This window comes from Scardinius erythrophthalmus (genome assembly GCF_964197995.2).
Source record: "Scardinius erythrophthalmus genome assembly, chromosome: 17".
Taxonomy (NCBI): domain Eukaryota; kingdom Metazoa; phylum Chordata; class Actinopteri; order Cypriniformes; family Leuciscidae; genus Scardinius; species Scardinius erythrophthalmus.
In genome coordinates this window covers 20988295-21008889 of record NC_138237.1, presented here as the reverse complement: position 1 = coordinate 21008889, position 20595 = coordinate 20988295, and the positions used below count along the sequence as shown (strand labels likewise).

The following is a 20595-nucleotide window of genomic DNA, read 5'->3' as shown; positions in this document are numbered from 1 at the left end:
GAATTGAGAAATCAGATTTTCCTTGAGCTTTTGACATTGAAGAGGTCATCATAAGCATATCCTGTAAGGTTCAGAACTGGAAACTTCCTTGTTAGTCCAAGCTTTTATTGTAACCAAGCCCAGCGAACAACTCGTTGTGAAATGTGTCTATAGATAGGTTAAAGACCACCTCTGCAGAAGAAAATCAACGCCTACTTCATCACTGCATCTTTGGCCATGCTCACTGACGGGTTTATAATAGCTTTAGAGGGAGCTAGATAGGGCAAACAACAACACAACCCTTAGGAAAATTAACGATGGTTTAATATAAAACCAATATCCATGGTTACTTTAGTTTAACCATGGCAACCACAAATTAACCATGGTTTTGCTACACAAACCATAGTTGAACCATGGAATTTGCAGTAAAACTGTGGTTATAAAAATTGTAATCAATCCACCAAAAAAAACACAAAAAAAACAAAGTTACTACACTATAATAAAACCATGGTTAAATTTCATAAGAAAAAAAAAGCTCATGATAATGCAATAACATGTTTAGTAGGATTTTTCTATAAAGATATTGTCATGATGTAGTTACTATTGTACTAATTTTGACATTTAAGCAATTTAGAAAATATAGTTTTGTTAAATCTAGTGGTTGTTTTGCAACAAGGTGGAGACAGTTCTGATCACAACAGTAGACATGCTGATGAAAAAGTGACAGGTACAAGAAAATTTGCGAAAAATGTAAACACACACACACACACACACACACACACACACACACACACACACACACAAGTGAGAGACAGAGAGATATCAGGGAAAATTAAGAGACTGAAAAGGAAAATTGAAGTGAAGGTGCATTTAAAGAGAGAACTATTAATTATTTTGCATGGTCCCAGCCTAAGGATTTAAACCTTATTTATGTGATGGCTATACAAAAAATAGGGTTGTCTGTGGTTTCAGAATTTGTTGTGGGTGTATGGGATGGCCTGGATGAGTGTGAGATTTCCCGGCCTGAAATTTTGTCCCAGTCCGGCTCTGTCCTACATGGTGGTTTTTCAGCCTGAATACATTCATTAGCTAACAAAATTTGAAATGCAAGTTATTTTTTATTATTGTATTAATATGATGTGAGGTCCAGTTACCAGCCTGACTCTAAAACAGGTAGTAATGGCTACTTTTTACTTAAGTACATGTGCCATACTTCTTTACTTAAACTTGAGTAAAAAAAAAGTGTAGTTCGTAATTCAACTTTTACTGGAGTCCTTTTTAAACATGAGTATCTTCTAGGCTGTGTGAAGGATGTGTGTACTTTTGCCATCTCTGATCCTAATGCTAGGAAAGTGGTCATATATTTTCATCAATGTAAATGTCTCAATAGAGCATTATTTGTTTGTTCACTGTGGATTCTTTGGTAAATCAGTTGCATTTCGGCGCAGGCTTTGCGATATGGACTCGACAGTATTGCTACAGCATCTAAGTAACTGGTCACAGATAAGGCATTAGAATTAACACAGTGATTTATGATATTTAATGATTCATGTACAGTCAGAGGTTCTTTGTCTATGTGTCAGTAAATAAACCCGTGACTAAACGGTCAACTTCACATTGTTTCTCTTAGTAGGATGAAAATAAAATGTTATTTAAACTGTGGTTAAATTATACATAGAAAGCAATCAAGGAACCCCCTTTACAATCAACTCGTCAAAACTCTCATTTTAATCAACGAATCTCTTATTTACATTGTGTTTGCACCATGGTTTGCACTGTTAATTATGATGAAAGCTTTCGTGTGCAGAAATCGTGCAGAACTCTGCATTCATGCGCAACTTTTCATGCCAGGATCTAAATATAATGTCATAGATCTAAATATAATGCTATAATCAACACTTTTCACGATTAGTTAATCTTGAGAGCTGTAATAGTAAAAATGGGCTTAAGTTTTTGAGAAAGTTCCACATGTAATATTTATTTCATACGCAAAGATGTTAGCCAATCACAGCAGTGGGCGTTTACACTGAAGTCTCACAGCAGACATGCCCCTTCAAACAGAGCGTTTAAATCAGAGGGCTAAAATCAGTGTATTAAAAATGCATTTTATTTTTAAATGATGACAATTTTTTATTTGTAAAAATCATACTAACATTATAAGTGCACCCCAGGAAACATTATAAAACAATGCAGATCATGACCACTTTAAAATAAGCTAAAACAACTAAAAATCTAGATATTTCTTCGTATTTGGTTATTTTTATAATCTTTATGTATTTTTTCAGCTATACCAAGCTCTAAAATATTTTATTGGGGAGAATTTGTGAGTGGGGGAGCCATCACATTTTTTGTGAACATCGGGGAGGCCTTGAAGTCAAAAAGGTTGAAATCCACTGCTCTAGAACCACCTTTCTGCCCATATAATGCAAACCCTAACCCTTTTAGTGACAGATCTGCATGTGGTGTATCCAGACTCATGTGACATAAATGTGAAAAAAGGTTCCTGAAATAAACTCTGAATCTGAAGCACAAGGACCTGCAGAGCAATCAAAGACCTTTTACCGAATCTCTGCTGATAACTCCCACTTGTCAGCTACGTATCTGCGGTGAGGCAGCATTAACTCATAAGGTATGACCTTTTCCAATCAGACTATCATTATATTCTCATCACAGTGAGAGCTTCTCTTTCATAAGACAGTATAAACAAGGATTGCAAATTGGACTGTATACACTCAACTAGGCGAATTAAGCAAATGGCTGCATATTCAAGCCATACAAATGAAGCCAATTAGGCATTTGCATTCCACTGAGTCGAGGCAGCTTCTCTCTGCCCCTTGCCTTAACTCGACAGGGTAGCAATGTGCCCACAGACTAATCCAATGTTTCTGTCTTTCCACCAGCCCCGCAGCACTCCGATCATGTAAATCAAGCACGTAATGATGACAAGGCACAAGTCCAAATGAACACGAGAAGTGGATGTGGTTTACAGATTCAGGCATGGGAGAGCAGGACCAAGAGTCGAGCCCTGGTCTCAAACAGCTTGTTCAACTCCCAGCGGTACAAGAGCTGCCTGCCCACCAGCACAGGGATGGATGAGTGGACTCGACTGCCAGCCCAGCTGCCCCCGAGGATGAGAGGAAACAAACTGAATCTCACTCCAACCAAACGCAGACTTCCATAATCACCTTCCTCTCAGCGCAAGGGACAGACAGAAAGACCGAAGCTAGTCCAAAGAGCTGCGAGGCAGTGTCAGATCTTTAGGCGGACAGATGGAAGCAGGTGAACAGCCGTTATCTCGCTGATGGATTTTGAAGAACTCCCAGAAAACCTAGAAGATCATGATGAAACAAGGAGTCTGTGCCCGAATACCCAGACCTACTTTCATACTATAGGCCTGCACTGAAATGGAAAAAATAAAAAATAAAATAAAAAAAACTATCTACTGATGAGCTGTCTGTAGGCATTTCTAAGTTTGTCCTCTCCACGTTTTGGGAAATAAAAATAATTATATTTCAAGAGCTTCATTTTGGAAGTCAATGGAAATAGCACCCACTTACCAGCTTTTCTGCAAATCAGTTAAGACTACTGGGTGAACGCTACGCAATCTAATTAATATGCATAAGCCATGCTGACAACTTAGCAGTTTTTCGGCAAATCAGTTATGACTACAGGCCAGGGTGACTGCCATGCCACCTATTTAATATTCATTAGCCACTCTGACAACTTGCCAGCTTTTAACTGTAAGCACTGCATTAAAACAAATATATAAAAAACCTACTCAAAACGTAAGATACAACCATAATTCCTTTGAAATTTACTAATCAAGGCTTCAGATCTGGGTAAATATAAAAAATTTTCCTCTTGTGTTAACCCTTGTCTTCGACCCAGGTTTGTGACTTACCAACAACCACAACATTTTTTTTACTAAGCTGTTAAATAACTTAAAAAGTAACACTTTGTTTGATGGTTCACAGACATTTTAGCCTACTGTAAGCCCGTCTAAATCGGTCCAATAGCGGTTTCTGCGCATTACTGTCTTTCCGCGTGGCAAAGTAATTTAATTCCATTTAAGCTTCCAGCTGACTCCATTTTATCACGACTTGAATTTAGGTTAGAATGCCAATTGTTTAATGGTCATTTATAAAATAGTTTAGCAGCACATTTGATTATTCTTTTCAACTCTTTACTTATATTTTACCTGTTCATATTTGGAAGCTACGCCTTTGAGGTCCTCACGCCTTCTGTTTAACACAGGTCTCACGATCACAAGCTTGTCAGTTTGGTCACTGAACAGTGGTAATTGGCTATACCTGAGATGGTCGCATTCACGCTTACACAAACAAAAATACTTTGGTATGGCCCACATGGAATTGCATACACTTGAAATTAACGTGACGTTTCTTAAGTCAATCAACTTTACTTCTCTCATAATAGCTTTGGATTGGCCATGCCGTGGTTTCCCACAAACACTTATCTAAAGGAACATTAAATAAGACACACCCAAATTTAGATTGGTCAAGCAGCATTTTTTGCTGTCCTAAACGGAAATTCACTTTTGTCTTTGCAAACCAAGTACACTTGAATTAGTGCCAAATATTAGTCGTCACTAATCTGACGCAGACTTGCGGTAACATATGAATCCTACGATTTATGGTGTCAGAAAAATGCCATTTGCCTGGAAGACACACCCTCCACTGTGTGCAAGTTATCTCTAAACTCTTAAGAACTTTTTTACCTTTTGGTTTACTTCTTTGGGAATGAGACATTTGTACCAGTCACACTGAGACATTTTAAATGATACCAAACATGTACAATACTGTATGATAAATATTCACATTAAACCATATAGATATTTGGGTGAATTTTGGTGATCTCAGCATGAGAGAGAAGGAGTGGGGGAAGAGGGAAAGAGAAGTATTTTGAGGTGAGACTTGCATCTCAAATGGTGATGCTAACTTCACAAGAGAGAGTTCAAATGTTAATTTCCTTTGTTTTCTCAGAGAGAAAACAAACCTTTTTTCCAGTTCTTCCAGTCTTACACTACTAATTATAAGTAACTTCACAACTACGTTAACTTATACCAACCCAAAGCCTATAACACCCAACAGTCTACTACTGTCTACTTACACTAATGAGAGTTAGTTCACGTGATGTTACAAAGTTACTTAGAATTAGTAGAATGTCCAAAGTGGACCATCGAAATAAAGTGTAAACCTTAAATATAACCATGAGGAACACTGGTTGCATTCTTCAAATTTCCAGCAGAAAATATGTCATCTGTGTGTTGTTTGCCAACTGTATGAATACAGAGATATACAGGAAAGTATGTACATTCAGATGACAAGCAAAATATGCTATATTTTTAAAGGGCTTTTTGGACAGTAGCATTGCAGGACTACTTTGGAATCGACTGTGGCTTCATTGAGACTCATTAAATTTATGCAAGAGGAATGTGTAGGATAACCCCAAAGGCAAGGAGAAAAGGCCAGAATTACAGAGCTTATGAATATTTGGTGACACTGTGGTATTACAGAGTGGCAGGACCAGACTGTGAATATTCATATCTAATTCATCACTGTACCTACAGCCAGGTGTAGACAAGGGTTTCAATACTTTCCTTGAATACATGATAACAGAGCTCTAACAGCCGGAAGGTACGTGGAATAATACGGCGGCCTTTCAGGGTTATAGTGATAAAAGACTAGTGGAAAAAGCGAGAGAGAAAGAGAGAAACAGTCAGGAAACAGTCAAGTCGAGAGAGTGTGAAGGAATGAGAGGGTAAAAAAAGAGATGAAAGCTGGGCGATGCAAATAGGATTGTGGGATCGACAGGCACTGGCAAGAAACATTGATTTGTACATCTGCTGATAAGACTGCCAAAGTGTCTGAATAACTGCGAGATGACAAGCTAAACTCTCTGATCCTGCTGAGGAGCTAATAAAGACTTAATCTACTGTGTTTTAACAAGGACGTATGCCACATTCACACCTACATTTGGGTCATTGTGTTACGTCCAAATTAAAAAACAGTTCTAAAATTAGATTTTATTTAATGCTTCTGAGTCATTCTCCCTCTAATTAAACACACCCACTGTCATCATATTTATGAGATACATCAGATACGAGACTGACCAACATAAACAAACCCTGCAGAGCTTCATCCACATATATCAATCCATCAGCTGAGCAAATCAACTCACCCCACACTTGCTGCCAGAATAGAACGAGCATATGGATGCACAGGGGAGCTTCATCCATCACTCCTACATTATCCCACAATCCTATATTCCGTTTTGCCACAAGCGCACCAATATGGAGCCATCAGTCAGCAGTATCATTGGCAGGCTGACTATCCCCAATCATAAGACTCTAAGAAGCTAATGAACTTATTTATTCACATGATGGATCTTATATTATTCCATCTCTTCCATTATACAGATGGTTTCTCCCAGCCACATGTAGCAGGCAGACGGACGATCAATAAGCAGAGTTTATTGGAGGCATGTGATGTCATCAGCATGTGAGATTCCATGATTGTAGATATTGATCTGAATGGAACCCACTCAAACAACGACTCATAAAAGCATCATGTCGAGCTATTTTTAACGTGTGGTTTGTGTATTCACGTGAATATCGACTCCTTGAGAGAATAAATCGAAACAATTGCATCACCACGTGTTTAAGTTTTGATTTATGCGCCAAAATATCAACCATCAAACAAGACACAGGAGACAGTCTGTTAAATTTGTATTTATTTATATATTTTCTCCAACATTTTCAATGCTAAAATAACACATAAGGGTATGGTGCATTAGTATTTGCATGATATCATTCTCATCAAAACAGATTGAAAGAGATGAACTTCACAGAAATAAAGACTTTCAAATGGAAAGATAACGAATGCTATTAAAGGCATCAGATCTGAAATGTCACACAGATTAGTTCCAATTCCCTTCAGAACTTTCCCAATTTCAAACAGTCTATGCCCTCTGTAAAATAATATTTACCCTGTAAATTTACCCAGTTTGAATTAACAATGTGCAAGTACATATGCATCAGCAACATATGCTACATTAAGACGATGCATGACCCATTTAACAACTTTGATACATACTGCGTTGTTTGCAGCATAAAAAAGCCAGGCGTCAACCACTTCTCGACTCTAAAACTCTCAGAATTGCCGCAAGGGTCACTGACTTGACTGCACTGTCAGAACTGATAGCATTGAACATTTCTCCAGAGATTTTCAGACACCTTGTCAGTGCCCCATACATGATATGGGAACCAAATAAAAGTCCAAAAGCCAACAGGAATCTTCCCTCTGACAACAAATCCCCTAGTTTTGTGCCTATCACAACTCCTTAGCACTGTACTCATGTAAACTGAGATGTATTTGTCAAAGAACACAGAGGAACAATCTCAAATATGACTGTGGTGATGAGATGGATTGTTTGGAGAACCAACCACAGATGTTTTGAGCTCTAAAATCGACATCTAAACAACATTAGCTTCATTTTAATGGCAACATCCATTTGAAGGGACGATCATTACATTTATGGGCTTGTACAATTCACACAGTTAAAACAATGTGCTCTAGTCTCCACCTTGGGATGTTATGATAAGCAAGAAAATATCCACGCTGCAGGCTATTGGTCCTCATGAAGAATTGGTCTACTTTGAGTCAAGACTGCTAAAACCATTTCAGACGCACCCCAATGGACCTCGTTTGCCGCAAAAGTCATGCGTCTCTTAGATTTCAGGCTGAGTGACTTCTATTAGTTGAATAAAACCTCTGATTATCTGCTACAAATTATATCAATCGTGTTCAACAAGGGAAATTAAAGAAAGGTGGAGAATACAGCCGTTCAGTGTCATTACACCAGCCATGAGGCATCTGCTGCTAAGGGGAATGTAACAGGACAGTGAAATAAATTCACATTAAGACTGAGAGCAATTGGAACATAAGCACAAGATGAGCCCTGGGAAAAGGACGTTCCCCCTAAAGCCTACGTTCCAACTCAATATGCGCAGAAGCTGCCGCGGAGTCTATAAGTGCTCTTGAATATAGACTCATCGATCCTCGTTGGGCTCAATGGGGCTCACTTCAGCCCAAAACATCTGGGTAACTATTCTCCACCTTTACATGATATACAACTCAAGTGTAAGGCTCAGGAGACGGGGTCGGATCCATTCCTGCACTTACTTTCCCAGCAAAGCAAGCAGGGCCATTGGTCAAAACATTGGGTATATGAGACACGGCAATATGTCTTGAAATAAATTGCATTTGCTTAGTAATTCAAGTACGATCATCTCTGACATAAGACTTCTATATATAAGGGACGGCTTGTGCATATGATTTTGTGAGAATTGTTTCAGATTTTTAGTGCTTTTAGTTTATGTAAACAATCATGACCAAAGTGACGAAACAATGTGACAAGGAATTCAACTAATTAAATCTCGTTCTGTCATTAATTTATTGCTTGCTATATTTTCAGTGTAAATCTTTTTACTACATTCAATAATACTAATTAAAGACTGACAAACATTTCTCTGTCTACAGAATAACACTAGCTCACATCCTCATCACGCATAAATTAAAGTAATTGAGGATCACAAAAGCACATACGACACAACCGTTAAAGAATTCAAGCTGGAAAGTACAAGCATTTTCAGATTCATCCATCGTTTCTTGAGATCCTGTAAAAATAAGCTTCTACTAAAAGGTGTTAGCCTCTATATGTGTGTCACTAACGTTTGTGTGTTTAGCCTTGCAGGGATTGGCCGTGGTGATGTTTCCTGCTGTTGGCCTTCATGATATCTATTCAGTGATTTCCAGAATAAGATCATCTCCTTCCAGGGTGCTGTCGGTGGTCACGTAGATCTTGGCCACGATGCCGGAGAGAGGAGAGTTCACCACCGTTTCCATCTTCATGGCGCTGAGGACGCAGAGCGGTTGTCCTTTCTCCACCTGCTGGCCCTGCTTCACTTTCACCTCTACCACCTTACCGGGCATAGGAGCTCCAATTTGCCCACGTACGTCTTTCAGGGCTTTAGGGTGGAAATGCATCTCCTACAAAGCCAAGAAAATTGATATATGTTGGCAGGACTTCAGTTTCATTTACACACACACGCAAGCACACGCACATATTCTACTCCTATTCTGCCTCAGTTCAAGCGGCAGCGCGGTTCAAGCGCACGTGAACCGATCATCTCATCTCCTCTTTACTAATAGTTAGTTACAGCATGAAATAAACATGGGTGAACACCAGACGGTATGTTGAAAGATACATCACGACTTATCGAAATGAATCCTGTTTCATGAAATGACTCAGTGTTTATATCAGGGAAAGACGTCAATAAAGCAGCTTTGTAGGCAATACAATCTCATAACGTTTTATTTACCTCAAGTAAGCTACTCAATGTCCATAAACTCATTAGTTAGGCAGAAAAAATAACTCCAGAGAGCATTTTGCTAAATATAGGCATTATACCTTATTCATTTTTTACTTAAAGGGATAGTTCACTTTGAAATTAAATTTTGGCATGTTTTAGCTTACCTCAAGGGCATCCAAGATGTAGGTGTCTTTTTTTCCGCAGTAGTTTCAATTTTGATATTTTTAGGTCAAACCGTTCTTGTCTGTCAGTCATATAATGCAGGTCTATGGTCACTGTCTCAAAGAGCAGGCACAGAGTCCAAATTAAAACAATTCCCCATCATCCAAATTAAACAATTCCCCATCGTAAGTACACATTGATGGCCTAAGACACGAAACAAGCGGTTTGTGTGAGAAAACGAACAGTATTAATATCGTTTTTAGCTCTTATACACAGCCACGTCCAAGTGATTTGTATGCAGACTGGTGCATAGATATATACACTAGATGTCGCCTTGGCTACGGCAGTTCTTAACGAATGCCGTAGCCAAGGCGACATCTAGTGTATATATCTATGCACCAGTCTGCGCACACGTCACACAGCAGGATGCGCACGCGCCCTCAAATCACTTGGACGTGGCTGTGTTACAAGAGGTAAAAACAATATAAATACTGTTCGTTTTCTCACACAAACCGCTCGTTTCGTGTCTTAGGCCATCAATGTGTACTTACGATGGGGAATTGTTTAATTTGGACGATGGGGAATTGTTTTAATTTTGACTCTGTGCATGCTCTTTGAGACAGTGACCATAGACCTGCATTAAATGACTGACAGACAAGAACGGTTTGACCTAAAAATATCAAAATTTAAACTACTGCGGAAAAAAAGACACCTACATCTTGGATGCCCTTGAGGTAAGCTAAAACATACCAAAATTTTATTTCAAAGTGAACTATCCCTTTAACCTGTAATTATTTAAAGGGATAGTTCGGCCAAAAATGATATTAAACCCATGATTTACTCACCCTCAAGCCGTTCGAGATGCATATGTCAATCATTTTTCAGACGAACACATTTTCAGTTATTTTAGAAAATGTTTTAGATCTTTCAGTGGTTATAATGTGAAGTTATGGGGTCCACTCCTTCAAGTCCCAAAAATGTGCATGCATCCTTCACAGAAGTAATCCATCCGGCTCCAGGGGGATAAACGAAGGCCTTCTGAGGGTAATCCGTGCGGTTTTGTCGTAAAAATATACATATTTAAAACTTTATAAATGAAAATAACTGGCTTCCGGTAGCGGTCGACGCGCGTTCACGGAGGTGGATGCTGGCGTATGACATAGGACGTAGCGTAGGAAGCGTCGTGACGTAGAATGAACGTAAAGTTTTGTTTTGCTCTGCTCTCTGGCTGCGCTGTCACGTTCGTTCTACGTCACGGTGCTTCCTACGCTACGTCCTACGTCAGCATCCATCTCCGTGAACGTGCGTCGACCGCTACCGGAAGCCAGTTATTTCATTCATAAAGTTTTAAATATGTATATTTTTACGACAAAATCGCACGGATTACCCCCAGAAGGCCTTCGTTTATCCCCCTGGAGCCGGATGGATTACTCATGTGTAGGGCTGTACTGTCCTAGTCGATTAATTGGTCGATACGTTCTGGTTCGACCAAAGTCTGATTGGTCGATTTTCTGCCGCATTTATTTCATCAGTTTTGCCGCGCTGAGGCGCGCTCATTTCATCAGGTGGAAAGCACTAACTGCTAATGGGGGTGTTTTCAGAGTACCCTTGTTTCACTGTAACAGTCTGTCTTCAAAACACCCCCCCTTGTTTTCACCTTTTTTGGATTAGCCCAACCCAAGAGAGAGCGTCGAGCGTAGAAGGTTTAATGCTGAAAATTATTTATTTAATTGTGAGAGCGTTTAATAGTCAGTCCTCTTCTAACATGTCAACAACAAAGAAATCGACAGTGTGGCAGCATTTTGTTAAAATTGATAACAGGAAAAAGGTTGAATGCAAAGTTTGCAAGCAACAGTTTTCCACAGCTCGACGACAAACATGACATATCATCTAAAAGTGGTAAGCTCACTTGTCTGCGTTAGCTTGCCCTGTCTGTTTTGAGTAGGCTATATGAACATATCAGAATTAGCATATTTCAATGTTTTAGTGTGATAACCTAACTTTTTTATTTTTTATTTGGAGCCTAATGCGCAATTGCGCTGTTCGTTGTGTTAGTTTTGAGCCTAGGATGCTTTATTTTTCAGTTATGCACTTTATTTCGTTTCTGCTCTTGATCTGGTTTGTTTAATAAATATTCTTTTTTTATTAAAGTGGACGTGCCTTTTGTGTTTATTAAGAGTAAAAGCTTTAAGTTAATAGTCTATTCATGTCTCAGCTGCGAAGCTGAGCTCATGTTCAGCCTCGCTCGGTGCGAGGACATGCACGGTGAAATGATAGTGTCTGACAGTTATAACTTATTATTATAACATGACAAAAATAATTGTCTAAATTATGTTGCATATTCCTCAACAGTTCTTGTGATGATATCACTAGTTGACAACATAGTACTATTTTCGGAAATCATAAGCTATGATATTGCGCAGGTGCACGTGATGCAGCGCCGTCAGAGCTGACAAACTCGAGTGTCAGACTCATTTCAGTGCAAAATAATTAGGTCAAAAACGGTTTAATATTCTGCAAATTGCCTACTAGTTGTTTATGTTTATTTATAATTCATTTAGGCGGACAACAAGGCTACCAAGTACTGCGCACAGTGCGCATCTAATTAATTTAACGTTTTTTTTTCTAACGTCATTTTTAGTCGATTTTAGTCGATTTTTAGTCGAAAATTTCAGGACTTCAGTCGACCAAGATTTTCTTTGGTTGAGTACAGCCCTACTTTTGTGAAGGATGCATGCACATTTTTGGGACTTGAAGGAGTGGACCCCATAACTTCACATTACAACCACTGAAAGATCTAAGACATTTTCTAAAATAACTGAAAATGTGTTCGTCTGAAAAATGATTGACATATGCATCTCGAACGGCTTGAGGGTGAGTAAATCATGGGTTTAATATCATTTTTGGCCGAACTATCCCTTTAATGCATGTTTAAATAAATCTGTCATGAAAGAAAGTCATTACAGTTTATTGTCATTTAAATGTTTATATTTAACCAACTGGAGTAGAAACAATTCAGTTATTAAAAAGTTGATATAAAAACTGCCTAATGTGCAATTTAAATGTTTGTACAACTCAGCATTAGCTATTGGATTGTTGATCATTAAACAAGTTAGATTAATTAATTGATTATTAATCTATTATTTATTTTCGGTTTGCATCCTGAATTTTCGGTTTTGGCCTAGAATTTTCATTTCGGTGCATCCTTAATAAACAGAATGTTATTGTAACTATATTGCTGAAACTAGAAAACGCATTGGAAACCCCTATAAAAACTAAATTTAAAATAAAATGGAAATAAAAAACTAAACTAAAAATGTGAAACTATAATAAGCCTGTCTGGTTTCACATGATGTACCAATTTTGTTTATGCTGTTTATGTGTTTTACTTCTTGTAACTCTATTTAGGAAACAAACTGTTTCTACCTTCAAGCAACTGGTCCAAAAAACATGACCAACTTTCTAAAAGGAGGGGAAGAAAAATCCCTCCCTTTAAAGTTGTAAGTAAAATTCAGAAACACACCTTCATGGCCACGGTGTCTTTGACCAGGACGGATCTCAGCTGACCATTGAGCTCAAAGAACACCTCTCTCTGACCGGCTTTATTAAGGTCTCCAAGAGCCAGAGCCTTGATATGAAGCGTCTTGCCTCGCTCCAACTCCACCTGAGACAGACAGCAGAGATACAAGCACAGGAAATAAGGAATCAGTTCCAATCAGCTTGGAATGCAGGAATGGATCATGGATGACAGGAAGATTTATGGCACAGTAACAGCAAATAAAAATGTGAGGCTACTTCAGCTGAATAATTTCTTTATTAAAAAAAGAAATACTCCCACCTCAAACTCTTCAGCAATCTTAGGTCCATCCAGGAAGAGTCTAGTGTCTAGACAATCCACAGGCCCAAAGGTTCTAGTGAATTCTTTGAACTCCTGGAACACTTTGGGGTACATGGCTGCTGACATCACATCCTCAGGGGTGATTTCATCACCGTAAGCTTCTTGCAGCTGCTTCTCCAAGGCCTGGAAATCCATGGAAGGGAGGGTAGCTCCAGGACGTCCTTCCACACGAGGAAGAGACTTCAAAACCTGTGCCACAAATAAGTGATGAGAGCCTGAGAAAAGAGCAGGTGCCTGAATAGACAATAAACGTATATTTCCTGAAATATTGGTGCTACACTGAATTTTCAAGCAGCTCGTAAGCGGATGATGTAGAGCGTTCGCAATCCCCCTAAGACCCACACAGAATCCAGGAATATTTATAACCGATCATTACCAGGAGCAGGATTAATCTCTCCCTGTTGCTTCATTTAGTTGAATTCAAGTTGTGAATAATTAAATTTGAAATGATGAAATGTCTGTATTTTTATTCTGTAGAGCAAAGACTTCAGAATACACACCACAGACCTAAATACAAAAATGTTTATACAAGCAAACAATCGCTTGCATAATTATGAACAATATTAATGTTAAAAAAACAGATGGGGAAAAAATAAGGTCAGTGCCAAGTTGCTCAAATGTGTTTGTTATCTAAAATATATGCAAAGCAGATGGCCTAATAATAATAAATTAGCTTCATACTTGCATGCGCAAAAAAGCTTTAGCACAAGCATTGTTCACTTCTGGTGTGAGACACATTTGTTAGAGAAACAGCTAATCTTGCACAGGAATGGCTGCTGGGTAATTGAGGCGTTCAAGACAAAAGGAATGGCATGGTTTTCCCTTACGTATCTCTGACAAGCACAACACAGTGTTAATGCACTCCAGAGACTGTGGAGAGATACAACCCTCTCTTCAATCGAATCCCACCACAGAGATATTCAATAACTTGTATTTGTGCAACTGGGTTTTCTCTTCTTTCTGATCTCAACTCAAGCCGAGCAGAGACTTAAACCCGGGTTCAACTTTACAACAATCGATTCTAAATCCTCCCTCTGACCCTTCTGCATTACCTTCATCCTAACCTCTGTCCCCACAGATTAAATTAAGTCCCCATCTTAATTTGTGATTCTTTTTTTTTTACCATGGCTACGAAATTACCATGGCTATTAAACTAATAGGATAGGATTCTGAACATTAGTCCTGTGTTGGTCACACATCCCTGATAACAAATAAAAAATAAAAAAAACATTTTCATTACTTGAAATGAAGTAAAATAAAAACAATATAAAAAAGTAAAACACTGTGTGAAATGCATTCGCAGATCATATGGCCCCTGTTCCGTAATCTATAACCTTTAACCTTACACCAACTCCAACCACTAGTTCTAACCAAGACACTTAACCTTCAGTTCTAAATCCTGCCAAGTTGCTACCTTAAATTTTAACCTTAAACACTATTCATAACTTATTTTGTGTTCAACAGATATTTTGAAGAATGCTATTTAAAGAACATTGGACCCCATTGACTTTAATTGTATAGGCAACAACCATTTTTGAGTTCCACAGTAGAGAAAAGTCATACAGGTTTGGAACGACATGAAGGTGAGTGAATGGTGACCAAATCTTCATTTTTGGGTGAACTATCCCCTCTAAAAACCACAACTGTAAAACATATTTAAATGAATAGCCATATAGCATTTAATAAGGTATGTCACACTAGTGACAGATTGAGTGATAAATCCACTGTGTACCTTTGATCTGAAGGGCTCCGGGAATCCTCCGTGGGGGATGCCGATGTGTCCTTGCAGGAACTCTACCACGGAGAGGGGGAAAGACAGCTCATCTGCTCTCTCCTCCACTTCTGCCCGAGTCAGAGAGTTCTGCACCATGAACTGTGCCAGATCGCCCACAATCTTAGAGGAGGGTGTCACCTGAACGGAGGAAATGAGAGGAGAAAGACAGATAAAAGTGAGAAATGAAAAGACATGCTTGCTTAGGCCTCCATCGATACATCTGAGCTCTCCACCAGCCCAACCAGCCAATCTAAACTAGGAGTAAGAGAGGAGACGAAGTGCAGTGGCAAACAGAAACACGGCTTAGGGAGTAGATAACATTTGCGTCGTTAGGACAAAAGGGAGAAAAATGTGAGAAAGAGAGGCGCTAATGAAACCCAACGCTAACTGGCGCTTGTTAAGCAGCGCACCGCTCAGTCTCGATATTGACAATATTAACAGCGAGGGGACCCCGAGAACAGAAAGCCGACTATCTTCGATCATTTAATTAAGCCCAGGGAAATGAAAAGCAGCAAGGCAAGACCAAACGCTCACAGACGCCTTTGATTGGAGGAGATCAGTCAGAGCCTCTCTGAAACACAACAGATAAGCTTTCCTTAAAGCTCTTCCCAGTTGATCTGTCTCTGGGCCATAGGAGACAGGGACAGGATTATTTATTCACTCCTCCTTTCTGCCCCGTTTTTTTGCCAAGTTATTTTTATTCAATTTCATCTGGAGATTGAGACGGTTGCAACGGAATAAGAGGGATGAGAAGGGAGGAGGAAAGAGAGAGGAGAACGAGCAATTAAATCTGTGATTCAGAGTGGAGCTCTCGGGTCCACGGTGCTCATGATCTTGTGAGCGTGAGCAGATTTCAAGAGTGAGGGTGAGACCCTTTTCAGTGCAAGGGGTGGTAATTAAGCCCTATTTAACCATGGAGAATGTTGCATACAAGCGATTTAAACTGCACGTTTGTGACGGTCAAGTGACAATTACGGTGTATGATCTTAAATATTCCATTCACTGATGGAGCAAGAGAAAAAAAAAAATAGAACTTCTTCATGAATCTAAAGCATGCACTTATTTGCTAATCTCATATTTCATGATTGGCCTCCAACTTTAAGTGCAATGAAGTGGGGAAATCTGATTTAAATCTCCGAAAGGGCTGATTATGGAGTAGAAATCTAAAAATGGAAATCTGGATTTCACATTACACAAAGTACAGAATATGAAATTGGATTTTAAGTAAACAGAGCCAGACTGAATATTGGTTAACCACTTATTTCCACTATCCAGTCTCTAGCTGACTACCTGTGGTTGCACATCACATTAATATTGATCAAAACTTATTCTACAGCAATTCATATTCTAAATGATTCCTAGAGTTCTTACATTTTATGAATAAAACTTGATTTAAAGTTGTTAAAGATGTAACAAGGACAAGTGTAGTAAAAACTGAATATTTTGTGAGAGGGGAAATTGGTGCTACACGTTTGCGCATTGCATTTGACCAAAATAACTCAAATTAGAACAATACTTTTGAACATGCCTAACATTTATATTAGCAAGCAAGGAACAGGACATGAGTAACAATAAAAGGAATGACTCAGAGCGTGATCATTTGACAATATCACAACTCCGTTTTCAAGCGTGTGAAATATAACAACTGAGGAAATAATTATCTAAAAGGTGTGGTGTCTTTGGCACCATATAAAGACTAGACTCATGAGGATCTGGATTATTATAAGCAATAACACGCATGTAGGGTTAAAAGGGTTCATCATGACACCATACACACCACTTCATGTACTACTGCATTGATATTTTCCATTTTTGATATTTTCAAGTCATCATGTTTAAAAGCATTATGACATTTAATGAGAAATGAGTCCTCGTCTGACAATCACAGAATAGTGCAAAAATTACACCATACTTTTTTACGGCCTTAATTCTGGAATAATACAGCAATTCTCCAAATGGATTTCTAATAAAGAATTCTACAGAAAACCAGCTCCATGAAAAAACAAAACCAGCTCTGTGAAGAATTCAACAGATATTCTATTGACTATTAAGTAACTAGGCAACTACAAGTCAACTTATTCTACTAACCTGAACCCTAACCATAACCTAACAGTCTACTGACGACTACTAAAACTCTAATGAGAGTTAGTTGACATGTAGTTGAAAAGTTACTTATAGTTAGTAGAATGTCTAAAGTGGACTCGAAATAAAGTGTAACCCAAAATTCATCTAAACTAAAAAAAAGAAAAAGAAAAAAAGAAGTTCTTTACATGAAGCATTACGAATGGCATTGAAAGCAATTGCACAATATAAAACTACTGATTTACAGTCATTTATAAGTATAAAATACAATTTATTTTAGGTGTATTGCAAAATAATCAGCTGATATATACAAATATATGCACAATGCTTCATGGGAGTCAGTGTTCACCACCTTTTCGCTGTAATTTATGATGAGTCAATTCAGGTTTATGGGTAGTGTAGTTTGTCACTGTAAATTCAGCTCTAAAGGTGCTGTCACAGTGAAATTTGGGGGCAAAAAATGTCAGTTGTGTTTACACAGAAGTCACTTTCAAACCAAGAAGCTTGAACCCGCTGCTTGAAATCTTTTGTGATTCCCGATCATGTGGATTGCAATTGTAATGATTTTGCCCACCAAGTTTCACAGAACAATGTAAGCGTTAACACCTTTAAAGTTTTTTTTTTTTTTGTATATATTAGTAGTATAGTATATTAGAATCCATCACAAATAACTAAAAATATGTTTGAATATGAAAATAAAGAGAATTGCTCACTTTGATGAGGTCACCAAGCAGTTTGTTGGCTTCTACGTAGGCTTTCTTCACCTCCTTAAACTTGTTCCCCAGCCCCATACTGTGTGCTTGGAAGTGGAGATTGGTGTACTGGCCACCCGGGATCTCGTTCTCATAGACATCAGAATTCCCAGACTTCATGGTGGCAGTGCAGTCAAATGGAGCATAAATGCCTCGGGTCACCTCCCAATACTCACTGTAGTCAAAGACCTTCTCAAGAGAGATGCCTGAGAAAGAATTGTGGGTGAAGTGAAAGAGAAAGAGGAAAGAAAGACAGGATGAGAGATCATTAGCCTACCAAGAGGAATAAGCAATCCGAGAACAAGTAGCACAACAAATGACTGTCTGACATTAATATTTAATCAGAAATAATGAAAGTCCTCGTCTCTTTAACAGACTGCACCGGCTAATCAGGCATTCTTCCAAAGCTTTTAATCAGTCATTGAAAGCTCAGCACACAGGGGCCTGTATGTGGTAGAAGCAGGGAATTGGTGGCGGAGCATAGATTGCTTCCTGCCACTCACGGCTTCATCATTTACCAGCAGCAGTCAGTCAATTAATCAATCAATGAGGCACGCCACTTGCAACAGAGTTTACATGCTCGTTTGGCTCCCTCATCCTCATTAATTGCCCATCGCTGTGATCACAATAGTTTTCCTGTGCAAAAGATAACACGCGCACAAACACGCTCTAACGTGTGCGCGCACCCGTTATACCGGAGAGCGACTGCAGGGCTCATGACAACGCCCTCATAAAACTCGCTCGCATGCATTTTTCTTGCTGCCACCCCGACTACAAGCTATTAGGCGCTATTGATGTTATTGTGTAAAAGCAGCGTGTCCAGCTCCTCCCCATGAAGACTGATCAATCAGCACACGTCAGTCAGCTCGGGAATCGATCTCTGGCCACACGGCCTTTACCGTGATGAACTGGCTTGAACAGAAGAAGAGAGAGAGAAAGAGACGATGGGACAGGAGCAGTACAATGAGAGATTGATAGAGAGAGCGAGAGAGGCAGATTAGAAAATGACAAGGTGAGAGAGAAAGTTGAAGGAGAATTGGCAAGATGACAGGATGTTATATCTATCTATCTGTCTATCAATCCATCTTGATAGACTAACAAGTAGACTGACAGACAGACAGACTTGGAATCTCTCGTTTCACACAACAAATCCTCACTGACAACTTGGCATGTTTTCGCAGGGGAACTTTAAACCTTTATTTTCTCCTTTTTTCAATTCAATTCTGAATTTGCATCCTTTACTGTGGAAATGTTTGTAAAATAGGGATTTATTTCCCCTGTAAAATGGGAAACACAACAGACCGAAAAGTATATTTTTAGGTGTCCTGGCAATTACCTGTCAATGCTTTGAAAATTAATAAATTATGGATGGATGGACTGATTGGATGAATAGGCAGAACAGAAGATGGATAGATATGATAGATATGACAGATGGATGGATGGTGAATGGATGGTGGATGGATGAAGGAAGGATGGATAGATTAGAAATATCGGATGGATGGATGGATGGATGGATGGATGGGTTAATGGATGGATGGTGAATGGATGGAGGAAGGATGGATGGATAGATTAGAAATATAGGATAGATGGATGGATTAGAAATATAAGATGTATGTATGGATGGGTTGATGGATGGATGGATAGATTAGAAATATTAGATGGATGGATAGAAGGATGGATGGATGGATGAATGGGCAGAACAGAAGATGGATAGATATGACAGACAGACAGATAGATAGGTGGATAGATGGATTAGAATATTAGATAGATAGATAGATAGATAGATAGATAGATAGATAGATAGATAGATAGATAGATAGATAGATAGATAGATAGATAGATATCTGATATCTAGAGAGAGAGATATGTTGGTATGCTGCTTGATATTGCAAAATATTATTTCTTCTATTATTTGATCAATTTTCACAATTATAAACACACTGGGTTGTAGCTGATCAGAATTCACTATGCAAATACAATTATCACATTTTAATTGGTGAACATTCTATCAATGTAAGTCAAGGGGAGATTTACATATTTTAATCTTAGATTTCATTTCTCGTCTATGTTGAAAGGTTCAGGCGGAGGTTCAGTAGGAGAGAACAAATGGCATGTTTGAGGAATATCAATGCCTTGTGTACTCTAGTGTAATAAGAATCGAGCATGTGTCAGCGCTGTCTCTTCCTTTTCACATCAACACATACAGCAGCTTGTTTTAAAAAGCTGAAAACAGGTGATTAATACTGGATGTTGCATATGGCAACAAAACTGAATGTGGAGAGACAGAGACTACAATAACATTGCCACAGGAATCCTGACAACCTGCAAACAATTCAATTACCTAGGAAACACCTCCTGGAGTGAAAACCAAAGAAACGTGAAGTACTGAGAATGAGGGGGTACGGCTGAATCTTAAGGGAATAAAACTGAATCAACAAAAGTGTGAACACCTCCTCATCATGTGACCGCTCTGATGCGTCTCATACTGCCAAAGTCACACGCCCACGGGATGTGGAGCTCCAGAAGGGGGGCTTGTATATCTATACATAAAGCATGG

At 38.8% G+C, this 20595-nt stretch overlaps 1 protein-coding gene across 1 annotated transcript in view; it reads right to left on the bottom strand.

The window, feature by feature from the left end:
• Positions 1 to 6711: 6711 nt before the first annotated feature.
• pcxa (pyruvate carboxylase a) overlaps positions 6712 to 20595 on the bottom strand; it is a 138972-nt gene continuing 125088 nt past the window's right edge. Inside the window, exons 17-21 of the mRNA XM_081391741.1 lie at positions 18000 to 18244; positions 15163 to 15342; positions 13371 to 13619; positions 13056 to 13196; positions 6712 to 9047 (exon numbers count right to left, since the gene is read on the bottom strand). Coding sequence (XP_081247867.1) covers positions 8796 to 9047; positions 13056 to 13196; positions 13371 to 13619; positions 15163 to 15342; positions 18000 to 18244 — 1067 coding nt within the window. The 3' untranslated portion in view covers positions 6712 to 8795. The remainder of the gene's footprint in view (positions 9048 to 13055; positions 13197 to 13370; positions 13620 to 15162; positions 15343 to 17999; positions 18245 to 20595) is intronic.